At 44.2% G+C, this 14,298-nt stretch overlaps 1 protein-coding gene across 2 annotated transcripts in view; it reads right to left on the bottom strand.

Moving 5' to 3' along the window:
• The window catches only part of LOC100704019 (voltage-dependent T-type calcium channel subunit alpha-1H), a 60,748-nt gene extending 47,950 nt beyond the window's left edge, over positions 1 to 12,798 (bottom strand). The window contains exons 1-2 of one of the 2 annotated variants that reach the window (XM_013264567.3): positions 12,449 to 12,798; positions 9,403 to 9,671 (exon numbers count right to left, since the gene is read on the bottom strand). In XM_013264567.3, coding sequence (XP_013120021.1) covers positions 9,403 to 9,647 — 245 coding nt within the window. In that variant the 5' untranslated portion in view covers positions 9,648 to 9,671; positions 12,449 to 12,798. The remainder of the gene's footprint in view (positions 1 to 9,402; positions 9,672 to 12,448) is intronic. The other variant, XM_005460748.4, reaches the window with a different exon arrangement.
• Between the last annotated feature and the right edge of the window lie 1,500 nt (positions 12,799 to 14,298).

Genomic DNA, 14,298 nt, shown 5'->3' with positions numbered 1-14,298 from the left:
TAAAAAGAGTATAAAATAATATATTAGAAGTAAGGTGCATGTAGGAAGAACAAGAGTGTGCTAGGAGTCTCACCTGGAGCCAAAAGTCAGCCTTGACTTTAAGTACATTAGAAACATACGTTGGGTGGGAGGGGCTTGCCACAAAGAAGGAAGTGCTCAAACAGCTTTTTGGCCTTTCAGCCTTTATTGGATAGAGACAGTGTAGATAGACAGGAAAGCAGTGAGAGAGAGAGAGGGGAAGAAATGCAGCAAAGGGCCGCGGGTCGGACTCAAACCTGGGCCTACTGCTCTCCGGCAATATGGCATATGGTCACCTGCTCACCCACTAAGTGTGAAACTGCATGCTTATGGACTAACAATGAGGACGTGCTGCGTTCCATTTCAAATCGGAAGTTGGAATTTCTGAGTTGCCAGTTGCAAATCTCAGCTCAAGTTGGACTTCCAACTTTAAAAGTCAGGGCAGCCACACTAACCCTGACTTCACAATCCAACATGGCAGCAGTGCGGTAGCAAAACTGTACAACTTTAACTGTACAGCCATTGTTGTGTCCTTGTCACTCGCTAAATTAACCGTACGCACGGTCGGGCTCTATCCATGAATGCACTGCAGCGTCATGTACAAGAATCGAGCACTGACGCATGAATGGCTCTACCGTTCCAAAACTCAAAATAAATCCTGTTTTTTTTCTTTCTCCTCTGACTTCACAAGTGGACCACGCTCAACAGTGACATCTGACTTACGAGGCAAATAAAACACAAAATCGTAATTACAAAATGGACTTTCATTTAATATAAAAGAAGTCCAGACGCTTTTCTTTGCAAACTCCTTTGACAATATAAAAGGGGCTTTCATTATTGCTTCCCTATTCCCCAAGCTGTCGCCACATGGATCCACATGTTTGATTTAGCACAGGTTTTACACCGGATGCCTTTCCTGACACAACCCTCCCATTTATCCGGGACTGGAGCAGGCACCAGGAGCATGCACGCTTCTTACTCTTGGTGGCACAACTTGTGTCTCCTCCTGGAACCCAACCCATGATCTTTCACATATAAGATGGATGCGTTAACTGCTACAGGTGCCCCCACCACCACATCAGCTGGCAAAGTTTTACATCAGACTTGACAAAAGCCCAAATGGGACTTATTTCTCCAGCTAGAACTGAGCCTGCGTTCTTTGACCTGCCAACCAACGTTATTTACTACTACACCATCAGAGGAACTGAAACCTATGAACACATGAAGACATCAAATAGACAGAAGACAGATGATTTTTGCAACCAAAGGAGTTACTACCCTACTGGCCATTAAAAAGACTACAGATTTTTAGCACGTCCACTTTAGCTTCACTGTTCAAACTCAGAAGCTACATTTTTTTTAGCATCTATGGAAGCGCTGCAGAAGTGCAGCTACTTTCTCGATTTCTGCTCACTGCAGCTGTAACTGATTCCCATGTATCAAAAAAGCATTTGTCATGATATTGGTGAGCAGTAAACTTAAACCCAAGCTTTCAAACACCAAAGGAGGAGTTTCTGCTTCCTGAGTTTATGGAGTTGACCAAGTGTTGAAGTGTGATTGACGGAATTGCAGATGAGTGACAACGTAAACTAAAAACAACATACGGTGTGCTTGTAAATTGCTGGAACATCACAAGCTCCCTGAAGAGCTTCAGTGCCGCCAAACATCAAACTAAATCCGAAACCTCAGAAACTTTCCCTGAGTGTCACGCAGCATTCTTCCAAACACATTAGCTCATTGGTTTTTTTGATTCTGACAGCAGAGAGGCAAAATCTCCCATGTCCACTTTTGCAAAACGACTTTGCCATACGCTTACAAGGACACGTGGAATTCACCTCACCTGCATTAAATAATACTTCTCTTGCGATGTTTGCTTTGCACACAGCACTCCATGGTGGGCCCTAAGCTGAGTGTCACTGTCACATAATATGATAATTCACAACATTTTCATACTCATCAAACCATTCAGTGACCCCTCATGCCCTATATCCATTCCTCTGCATTCATTATCGTTCTGCACTCATTTATTCATGTTTTCCTTCCCCCTGTCTGTCACCCATGAATATCTGGCAATGGCAACGTCCATAGCAACAGCGAAGAAACTGTGACTCGTCAAAGTTAAAGGTCCAGCCACGTCTGTCTTGTAGCGCCCCAAACATTACCAGGCTGAACTTACAAAATACCCGTCTGAGGCTAAGACGAGCATGAAATATGTGCCTCGCAGCTTAAAAATCACATTTACAAGCGGGGAACTGAATGTACTAACCTAAAAAACAACTTAGTGGAAACTTGCGATAATAAGCTTAAAGGCGTCAACCTTCATTTACGAGCAACAACTTCTGACGAGGCATTTTGACACATTTAATATTCACAACTACAAGAGGCAGACAGCTACCACGACACAGTCAGTAAGACATGTGGAGTCAGTTTAAGAGCAAACTTGCTTATGGCGTGTGTTTGAGCATCTGCGCTGCTTGCTAGCTGTCAAACTGGAAGAAGGAGCATGAATCAGACGTGGGGAGAGGAAAAAAAACAGAGAGGGATTTCAAAGGGAGAATAGTCTGAAGTAGAAAGTTAAAAGAAAGATTGAATTTGAATTTGTACAAACACGGACGCACACACTCTCTCTCTCACACACTCTCTCTCACACACACACACTTGCACACACTTTTGAGCACTAATGTGAAAACTGCTGAATGGATGACAGGACTGTATTCAAGAGCCAAGGACGCATACATAACAAAGCCTGGAGCATGCACATGGACCCGTACACACAGACACATGTGCGCGCGCACACAGAGTCCCCTCTTCCCGGACACTTTGCTCTCGAGAGGGCGGAAAAATTAATGAGAGTACAATCCTTTATCACCCTTGAGACAGAGAGAGAGAGAGAGAGAACGAGGAAAAGAGGGAGAGGGATGGAGAGAGAGAGAGAGGGTAATCCAGTGTCCTCCCTTTGCTGTGGTTGCCATGGGAACCCCCATCTCACCGTAGGAACTGACTTCTGAGTTTCACAATCCGCTTGCATCCTGTCTGGACTGGATCACAACACAATTAATACGCACACACAAACTCTCTCTTTCTCACACTCACACACACACACACACACACACACACACACACACACACACACACACGCAACAGAAAACAAGGTCTTCCTGCTGAAGCTTCCTTCACTCCCAAAAAGCTTAAGAGAGCCGTTTTAATGCTGTTTCATCTGTATAAGTTACAGCAGCTTAAATATCCCCCTGTGTGTCTGTGAAACACACACACACACACCATAGTTAAACTATAGGAACCCGGCAGGGTCAAAAGTGTGAGCGATGGATGAGTAGGGAGTATTTTCACAGTTGGCACATCGTTCAGTATCAGCGATGAAACACGGAGGGAACGTCCTTTCCCCTGTTTCGCTCTCCCTCCAATGCTTTTCCTTTATCTCCTCTCACACTCAACCTTTCCCTTTATCATCTCTCATTTTCCTCTACAACCTTTTTTTGTGCCTCCTCTCTTTGGCCCAATTATTTTTCTCTTTCGCTTTGCTCCTCCTGCTCTCTGTGTCTCCCTCGTCCTTTATATAGTGCAGCATAATTTCCCATCTTCATTTCCTATCACTTCTTGCATATCTTTTTTTGCCTCTCCCATCCACTCCTGTGCACACGCACTCCCCGCTCCGTGTGGAGCGCCTCTGCTCGGCGCCCTCCCCCGTCTGCTTCTACCATCTCCACATATGACTGCCCTTGGGTAGAGTTCTCGTCTCTGACAGAAGCCCGAGTCTCAGCCAACAGATAAACCGCAAGTAAAAAAAAGTAATAATTAACATTGTGAAAAGGCTGAGCAAAGGCAGGAAGAGTAGGAAATGTGTATAAAGTATATACAGTGAGGGGGTAAAAGGGGGCAAGAATGATGGATGATGAGGTCAGGAATATGCTTACATCAGGTGAACAAAGGGATGAGAGCAGCTAAGACCCTGACTGTTCAAGCTCTTAAGTAGTGCAAATGTGGTGTGGACCCCTTCTTTGTCTTCTCATCCTAATTGCCTCTTATCCTCTCATTTTCACACTCTTCCTCCCTCTTGTACAGCTGCAGAGCCAGACAAAGGTAAAGACCCCACAATAACACAGAGAAAACGCCAGCAATGAAACCACCCTCTTTGAGCAAGCACTTGGCGACTGTGGGAAGGAAAAACTCCTTTTTAACAGGAAGAAACCTCCAGAAAAACCAGGCTCAGGGAGGGATGGTTGGGGTGAGGGGATGGAGACAAGACATGCTGTGGAAGAGAACCAGAGATTAAAAGTGAGAAAAAGTGAGAGAGAGTAACTAAGGGAAGATTCAGGATCACCTGATCGAGCCATATGTATAAAATTTATCACAAAAGGAAGTTTTAAGCCTAATCTTTAAAGCAGAGAGGGTGTCTGTTCCCCAAATCCAAACTGGGAGCTGGTTCCAAAGAAGAGCAGCCTGAAATCAGAAAACCATCATGGCAATAATTTTTGTTTTTTGTTGCAAATTGTCAAACGTAAAATAGTACAGCGGTATTTCAATAAGAAGAGATCATTAGACGGAATTGATTTATTGATATACAGGATTCAATTATACTTTTTGGGAATTAGACTCCAATAGATAAACACAACAGAATGAAATCCCAGAGCTCATAGGAATTAGGGCAGGACCCCCCGAGAGTCTAGAAGGTGGATGGAGTGACTCGCTTGAGGCGGAAAATGCTAGGAGGTGACTTGCGTTGACTGGACAATGAAAGATTAGCAGCACGATTTAAAGATAGCAGTGTGGAGGCTGATTGGTTTAAAGAAACAATGATGTCGGCATTGAGTTTTGCAGTGTGGGAAAGTGGAAGTGATGTAATGGATAAGCTAGCAGTCAAGCACACGGGAACGCAGACAAATGAGTGAATACAGATGTTCCTTATTGAACTCCCGCATAAGCTTCATTAGTATTTGCTCTGACAGACATGACTGCCATGGAGAATACACCATGGCTGCTCATGTGTGGGACAGTTTTTTTATGAAGCTTTTCCTCTGAAAAGCTTCCTACTGCAGTGGTTTACACATGTACCTACCTGCCAAAGCAAACATGCAGAGCTGCCCGCTGTGGCAACCCCCTCGTGAAAAGCGGGCAGTCAAAAGTAGCTTCTACTTACGTAACCGTAAACTGATTGAATAAATCTGGGAAAGCTGCTCAAGTTGTTCTTTTAACTGTTGATAAAGGTCAGGAGATCGTTACTGTGGGAAAGGTGTAGGAAAACCAGCTCCAGAGAAAAGTTACTGTAGAAAAACAGGAGCTACTGGATGTGACTCGGGATCTATGAGCATGTGTGTAGCCCCCTATCGGGCCTTAACATGGCCACCCGCGGATACCCCTTTGCTCCACCTGTTCTCCCGTCCTTCTTCCCCTCTCCCCCACTCAAACACCCTCTGCTCACAGGTAATAAAGGTCAGGCAGACATTACAAATCAAATCAGATCACATCACCGTGATCTTTCTGGCATCATCTGCCACCCTTGGCTGAGATAAACATGCTAAGACCAGCATGCGGCAACATTTTCATGTGAAATGTTCATTAAGTTAAAAGCATCATCCACAGTTGGTCTTGGATTTACTGCCCGAGTCTCATGAGCCATGAAGTCCAGGTTTGATTCCAGCAGAAAACAGCACTGCCTGCCCATGCTCCCTTCCCTCCTGTCAGTCTACTTTAATGTTGAATGATGGCAAACGCACCCTTAAAGAGCATCTGTTTGAGCCGCCATAAAATCTGACAGACATTCATGTTACTTCTAGGCTGAATGGGTATCACTGCTGTGCTCTTATCAAGGACTTAAACTGGTTTAAGATCATCTATCAGAATAAATACACTGTACCCAGCACAGGTCCATACTGCTCCTGTCATCTATACCCCCTCGTGTAAACTCTACATCTGAATGTAAAGTTACACTCAGCCACAGTAAGTATGTAATACCTCTGTGTGTTAACTTGTGATCCTCTGTTTACACAGCTGATTGATCTTGGCTTGACATGTTTCCTCACTAAAGTCTTCACCAGCTCACATGTCAGTTTGAAAGCTGCAGGAAATTACTATTTTGAAACACAGCCACAATTTTTGTCATTTTAGTTGTTTATGAAAATCCTCCATTTAGAATTAAATGATAAAAATGAGCTCCAAGTCTAAACTGACTTTTATTTTGAAAGGCTGAAAAAGAAGCACTGCCCCCACTGTCAAAGACTGACATATTTATACACAGTCCCCTGTTTTTAAGGACTCAAAAGTTATTCAAAAAATGAATTCAATCATGGATAAAATGATCATTTTTAATGCTTAGTAAAGAAATATTTCCAGGTAGTGACGTCTAGAGTCTAGAACCCATGAGCATCATTAAACAATGGGTTTACTCCTTTAGGATTTTTGGCTGGACCATTACTGCAGCTTCAGCTTTGTACACAGTGTACACTGACCACTTCGTTAGGTGCACTCTGGCAGTCTTTGGGCCCTTTAGTACGTACTGAGCATCGTTAAACACCACAATCCACATGAGTATTGTTGCTGACCGAGTCCACCACTGCAGCAAGCCTGAGATGCTTTCATGTCAATATAAACCAGAATGTCTGAGAAGTGTTTCCAACACCTTGTTGAATCTGTGCCATGAAGAGTTAAGGCAGTTTTGTATGGAAAAGGGGGCCCAGCCTGGTACTAGCTGAGTATGCCTATTCCCAATGAGTGTGTATTTCTGGGGTATAGCTTCATTCTTCATCTAGCGTTAAATGATTTATAATTTGCAAATTACTTAAAATGGATGAATGAAACCAAAGGAAATGCACTGAATGGGACGACTCAAATATGAACTACTGCGTTTGCATGAGCAACCTGCTCACTATTTTTCTCATGCTCTTTGCTGCTTGGCCTCACACTGTCACTTTGGAATCCATACACACAGACTTGATTAAACATAACCTAGTTAAGCTCAGAGTCTGTCATGTGCAATGTGTGTGTGTGTGTGTGTGTGTGTGTTTGAGCAACAGAGAGGGAGAGATAGAGCCTGAAAGAAGGTGGGCCAAGTTAGTCAAGTTGTCAAGTCCACTGGCTCCACCCCTTATGAGGATGACAGCTTGTAACCATGGAAACAGATGCTGGAATCATGTTAATTGGCTGAAATGATTCTGACAGTTCACCCTACTTTGAGTAGGTTCTCATGCTATCCATCGATGTCTCCCTATCACCTCCTTACAGACGCACGCACACACACACACACACACACACACACACACACACACTTCAACCCAATTAAGAAGCTGTTTAAGAAGAGGAAAACAGGAGGGATAAACAGGGAGCATGGGATCAATGCCAAGCAGAAAGGGATGAAAAGAGCACAATAAGAGAAGGGAAGAAGGGAAGATACTTGCACAGGAGTGATGAAATCAGCTTTTCTCCTCTTTAAACAAAAGGAAATGCTCTGAATGTTTCATACACTGCTGAATAAGTTATGTCATTTGTGTGTGTGTGTGTGTGCGTGCGTGCGTGCTTACCCCCATGCGTCCACATATGCGTGTGCATGTTTCTGTCTGTGTCACATGTTACACTGAAAGAGTGGGATAACTGTCACATTGAAAGCTCAGCACTTGACAAAGTAGGCACCTTGCTCCACACATAAAATAACTCCCATCCCCTCCCATTGAAACAGGAATAAAATCCAATAGAATTCACTGGAGCTTGGAAAGGCTGCAAGATAATGTTATGTAACGGGAAAAGCCAGTCTCCTTTTTGTTCCTAATAATTGGGGGGAGAGATGTACAGTGTGTCGTAAACACGGTACAAAGGAGCATGCCTGCTTTCACAAAGAGGGAGGAAGTGGAAGGAAGGAGAAAGGAAATTAATTTGTAATATGTAGTTACTGAGTGAAAAAAAAAGAAGAAGCCAGAGAGGAAGGAGGGGTCACTTCAGGAAAAATGGGACTTTAGGCTCTTGGGGACTGCTCCCCGCCACTCCCCCCTCCCAGTGCGCTCACATTAATGTCCCTGACGAACAACGTCCACCCACATTACTTCTCCCGCAGATCATTCACAGTAACACACACACACACACACACACACACACACACACACACTGTAAGTGAAATGCAACGAAATACGTGCGGCATAAAACAAAGCAGGACATTTTCCAGCAGCTCGATGGACTCGCAGAAGCAGACAGAAACGCAAACTCGCATGAAAACAAATACAGCAAGCGGAAGTAAAAAGGCCGTCAGGGCAGAGCTACGCTGTTACTAAGCAACCAGGTGATTCCTCTAAAGAGCCTCACCATGGGAGATTCCCTCGTTTGTGTGAGGGCATTTACACACTTGTGTGTGCGTGTGTGTGCATGCACGCTGGAAAGCCTGTGTGTGTGTGATGATGATGAATGTGTGGTTTTTAAGCATGCCCAGTAAGTTAGTAACAGCCCAGCAGGTAACAGAGCTTCATGGCATTTGTAGTTTTTTCTTTTTCTTCTTTTCTTCTTGGTGTGCATTTTATTTATTCAGCAATTATGTATTTATATTTTATGGAGTACACAGAGTGCTGACAGTGGCAAATGCCCACAGACGTGTCCTGACAAGTGCATAACGACACACGGGCGCACAAAAAGTAGAACGCACACACACACATACACTACACGCACATATACACACGCTCACATACACACAGATAGGCAAGCACACAAGGAGTCATAAGCTGTGGAAAATATTCAATTTGGAGAGCCTCAACAAATCCCTGAGGTGTTGCTGACGTTTATGCATGCTTCAGAGTATTCATAGCTGCTCACACACACTACAGCACTGATAACCACACACCTATTCACACTCACACCTTCACAGCAGAGCTGGGTAGAGGTTGAGGCTCAGAGTGAGAGACAGGGAGGGGAATGGGAGGTGAGACGATGAAGACAAAAGCAGTGGAAGCTTTGGGAGGTGACGTGAGTCTTCACTATTTGTGACTCCTGCTGCTGTATAAATGGAGGCCAGTAACAATGCAACTGACAGGCGACTGTAACCCTGGAGATTCATTAGGGCTGTCACTATGGAAACCTCAAATCAGGAAAAAATGTTGGCCATCTTTCCCTACAACTAATTTGTCCAAGGAAATACCTGCGTACACACACACATATGCGCAAACACACACACACACACACACACACACACGTACGCACAATACTGACCTTCTCCCCCTGTCCCCTGTGTTTAAACATAAAGTAAACATCTAGGAGCCTGTACAATGGCTCTGAGGAAGCACAGAGCTGAAACACAAACAGACAATCTCTGTGTCATATTATAAACACAACCTGCTTGCACACAGGCGCGTGCGCTCGCGGCGCTTCAGGTGCACCGGCTGCAGCGAAGGATATGGGTGGCAGACAGCTCGAAGGCACCAGGACCGCGGTGGGCTGGTTTGGGTCAGAGCCAAAAGAACCACTGGTGCTAGAGCAGGGTAGGGCAGCTCTTCCTTCTCCTCCTCGTCCTCCCCTTTCCGTTCCCTTTCATCTCCCTCAACTGACACGCGCACCTTCTCCCCCTCCTCCTCCTCGTCCTCCTCCTCCTGCGTCGGTCCTCTGTGCTGCTCACGCAGGTCTGGCTCCTGGATGCCCGTCATGGCCGTGCTGTGAACAGCCCGAACCTGAAACAGGGCGCAGGGGCACGGGCAAACTGTTCAGGACCCGGGAACACACCCTGCGACAAATTCCTGCAAAAATCCAGGAATCCTATACAGCAACGTAGGCACAGGCATGCTGGGATTTTTGCATTAATGAGTGCAAAGATTTCTCAGAATACAGACTATTAATTTTAAAGCATTCACTTAACAGTGTGTTTTTTTATTACAAAGCATTTTTGGGGAGGTTATTTTGTGTTGTGGATGTGGTTTGTTTGTGTGGGGAAGAACAGCGTTACGGTTTGGTTAGCAATGGGCACATTGACTGAATCTACTGTAGAGATTAATCACATCCTCCCAGCCTACATCTGCTGGATGGCTGAGAAAATACTCGATATGCTCAATATAGCAGCATTCCTATGCTATAAGGTACAAAAAGTAGTGAAAATACATTAAAGCTAACATCTTGTTATTGGTTTTTTTTTTTTTTTTTTAAAGAAGCTTAATTTAAGGTTCGTGGTTAAGGACATGCAGCAGATTTATTGTAAGGGCAAAAATACATTTAACAGTATTTTATGGTAAAGCTTGTATTCCATACAGGAAAGTTTGTTTTTACACAGAAATCTGTTCATTCATGCAGATTACAATAGCTGCGAAATAACAAGTTGATTCTGGGAAATCTAGCACCATAAAATTGCTTTAAATTGAAAATGGAAAGAATTACAGTGTCGGGATGGATGTGTGTGTACAGCGTGTTTGTTTCTGCTGTTTTGCCTTGCAGCTCCCAAAACAAACGGAAATCGTGTGGACTGTCACGCCTGCGACCCTGTCCATGAGCTGAGCAAGAAAGCAGGGGAAAAAAATCTTTCTCTGTTTCTCTGTGAAACAACACACCTTCACCAGAAGAATCGCAGCCAGCAATCCTGTGCAGGAAACATAAATCTACACAAATCTAAACAGAGTGAACTAATAGACATGAGCAGAGGTGCAAACAGGGTCAGCGTCGACAACAGGAAGCACTTAGACCTCTTCATAATAATCCTACAGCTGTACCATTCGGTGATGACAACAGGCCATTACTACTGATGCTTTTAATCCAGACTGGCTTTAAACAATCTGGGCATGCCGAGATGAAGTAGCTTAGACGGCTATTTCTTATTGTCATAAAGTGTGGTACAGAGTACTGATGCTGTCGGTGCTTTCGTTTCTTTTTGTCATTTACAATAAATTTTCAACTTATGATGATTACCGTTAATTAACTCCATGAGTTATATTTCCTTGAGCTATAATTTGGGATACAATCTGATGAAATGCAGGGACTTGGTCGAGCTACAGCTGCCTGCGTGCTGCCTTAAATTTGTCAGCGCGCTGGAATATCGTGTCAGAAATGCCAGACTGAATGATGATCTCAGTTTAAATACGATGGCAAGAGCCAATTTGGTTGTTTTGGCTTGAAACATATGTATTTATTTTGTAAAATTTCATGATATTTTTCAGCTTTACCGGCCACCACGCTGGGCAGCATTGGCAGGCGAAGATGGGAGCTGGAGCATGTGATACAGTACACATTGTCATGACTACACAGCAAACGCTGCCCACTGGTCCACAGCGAGCTCGTTCTATTGCTTATTGATCCCCAGAGATTCTGGCAAATCCATTTTAACAGTCCCTAAGTTGGGGCCGGAGCAGAGTTACTTGGACAGTGTGAAGAAGAATCAGAACAACAGAAGTCTGAGCCAACCGTGAGTCCGTGCAGGAATATATATTGTGCCTACAGTGTGGCAGGACAACGGGAGAGATGGCTTGCAAGTTCAAAGCTTGGAGAGCAGTGAATCTGTGTGTGTGCTTCGGATGAAAATAATGAGATTGAATCTGTCACTGTCATTATTTCCTGTGTATTCATTATGGGCACATAGACAGTTTAAGGAGTCCGGGCACTTTATGGCATTTTGTTGTGACTCACTAGCTGTTGGGCGGACATCAATTAACCTCTGAAAAAAAGAACGAAAGAAATAGAAAGCAATTCTCCTGCACAGTTGAAAACCTGCTGATTAGTGCTTTCAAAACATTTTAAAAACTCATTATGAGCCTCCCTTGCTGACAGCCAAAGCCATGTGTGAATCCTTGCGAATCTCAATCAGTGACTAGAACCAAATATATTCACAGCTCTTTAAGACCTCTGAAACCCATTAACTCGGTTTTATACACAGCCTTTACGGCGGACTCATTACGTCTGCGTAAATTGAAAAGAAAAGAAAAAATCTTTACCAGGAGTGTGTATCGTGCTTGACGAGAGCACGACAAACAGCTGATCTCTGTACATCTCTAAATATAACATTTCTTTTCATTCAATGCAGGAATTTAAATCCTCGTGAAGGCCACCACGACATTAACGATGCCACAGCGTTTCCCAGCATTGCTGTGACAGCAAACAAGCAGCAGTCTAATTAATCCGATAATAAACTGCAGAATCTAATAAAAACAAATATTTCCGTTACAGAATGATGCAACAAATTACAAAGGCCTGAGCACGATAAGGTCACTAACTCGGTTTATAGAGCCACACACACTTTATGACTGCTCCTCACCACATTATTCACAATATTTTATTCTTTACCTTTTTTTTCTTTGCAAAAGACAACCCGCCATTGACAAAGAGCGACATCACAATATCTGGACATTTTTCCTTTCTTTTGTGCCACGGGCTTTCGCCCAGCGCAGAGCCCGGGACAACGCAGCGAAGGGGGAAAAAAGTACAATATAGCAGCAAAAAGCGAAAAAAAAACTTTGCCCGCTGTTCTTACCGGGGAGCAGCGTCCATCCACCAGCGTCACTCACTCCGGGTCCGCCGTGCGCCCGCAGCTCCAGGAGCCCCGGTGCTCCATCTGAGAGCAGCCCCGCTGGTCCTCTGCCTCCTCCCCCCCTGCCGATATCCAAACTAACTCAGTCCTCCAGTGGGGAGGATGGGGGGGAAAGGAAGGTGAGAAAACGGCGGAGGTGTGTGACGCGCAAGTTTTAATAAATGGAGAAAGTAAAGTTAAAAAGGAACCAGCTGTCCCCCCTGTGCGCCTGCGTCCCCTTAGCCTGTGGACGCGCTGTGCGGTGTCAGGTACTGGAGTTGAGGCGCACCGGGGAGAGGGAGAGCTGCGTTAAGCCAGACGCAGAGAGCCAGACCGGACGCGCACGGATTTTACCTTCAAAATAAGACGATCCGGTCCCGGAAGTTATGCATCAAATCGTCTGAAAACTCAACGCGTAAAAAAAAGGCGAACTGTAAGTTTTGATAGGAATCCGTGCTGGATACAGATCTCCATCTTTAGAGGATTTAGCTCGTTTAAGGCTAGCTTTTCCTCAGTCTGCACAGTATAGTTTTCCATAAAGAAAAAGATATGACAGAGTTGATAAATTACCAGTCATCCCAGTTAAACCTGCCTTTAATAAACCCATTAAAAGCACTTTGTTCACTTGACAAGCAGCTCTTCACTGCCACTCAGCTACACTTTCATTAAGGTCAACACAGATTGATAAACAGTGCTTACGATTTATAACAAACTATTTGTGAGGTAATTTGTCTTATTTTATTTTTTCCTTTGATTTTTTGTTATTTTTGTTTTTTATTGTAAACCTAAACCACCTTTTACATTTATCCTCATAAATCCTCATACATTTATCCATGACACCTACCACGATGACCGCTTTAATGACGTGAGGCACAATTTTATTTTGAAAGTTTTGATTGGAGCAGCTCGTTCTTCATGTTGGAGAGCTTGATAGTGACAGCGCGAGTCATAGCATGTGACTTGTCCTCTCGATCTTCTCCGCCTGGCGGTACACAGTAGGTTTTTCCCAATACTCTTCCTCCTGCCTCTGCCTGGCGGCGACCCCGGACAGTGTGTGTTTGTGTGTGTCTGAGTGAGTGCGTGGGCGGGGTGTGCTGTCATGTATGAGATGATGCTCCACAGTCACACTCTGCAGGGGTGTCGACTCACTAAAACCAGAGAGTTCCGACACAATACCTTTAAATCAGCTTACAGGCGATGCTGTGTCAGGTTTCGGAGGACCACAGATTACTAAACACTCACACCACAGGCCGCTCCATGATATTTCCATGATCGTGGGCCATCTTGAGCATTTACATTAATAAAATGCAGTTATGCCAGAATGTCATAATTCACCTGTTTAAGTCCCTCATTAACACATAATTATGCAGAATAAGCGCTTTGTTTAAGCCACGTGTTACACACAGTTATCAGTATTGGTATGTTGTAGATGGTTTCGGGGTAACCACTCTGACTATAAATGACATAACTCTGGATGAAGGATGAAGTAAAGCAAAGCCCCAGAAATATAGTTACTGGCCACTTTAATAGGTACATGTTAATATTGGCTCGTACCCTTTTTCCCTTCAGAAACAGCCTTACTTCTTTATGGCACAGATTCAGCACGGTGCTGGAAACATTCCTCAAATGTTTTGGTTTATATTGACATGACAGTATCACACAGTTCTTGTAGATTGTTCCACATCCATGATATGAATCTCTCATATTACCACATGCCAAATGTGCTCTGATGGACCGTTTTAGTGGACTGAGATGTGGTGACTCTGGATTTGAGTCCAGTGAAATCATTGCCACCATGTTCAAGAAGCGTTTTG

Source organism: Oreochromis niloticus, linkage group LG6 (genome assembly GCF_001858045.2).
Source record: "Oreochromis niloticus isolate F11D_XX linkage group LG6, O_niloticus_UMD_NMBU, whole genome shotgun sequence".
Lineage (NCBI taxonomy): Eukaryota > Metazoa > Chordata > Actinopteri > Cichliformes > Cichlidae > Oreochromis > Oreochromis niloticus.
This window is presented reverse-complemented; position numbering and strand designations above follow the sequence as displayed.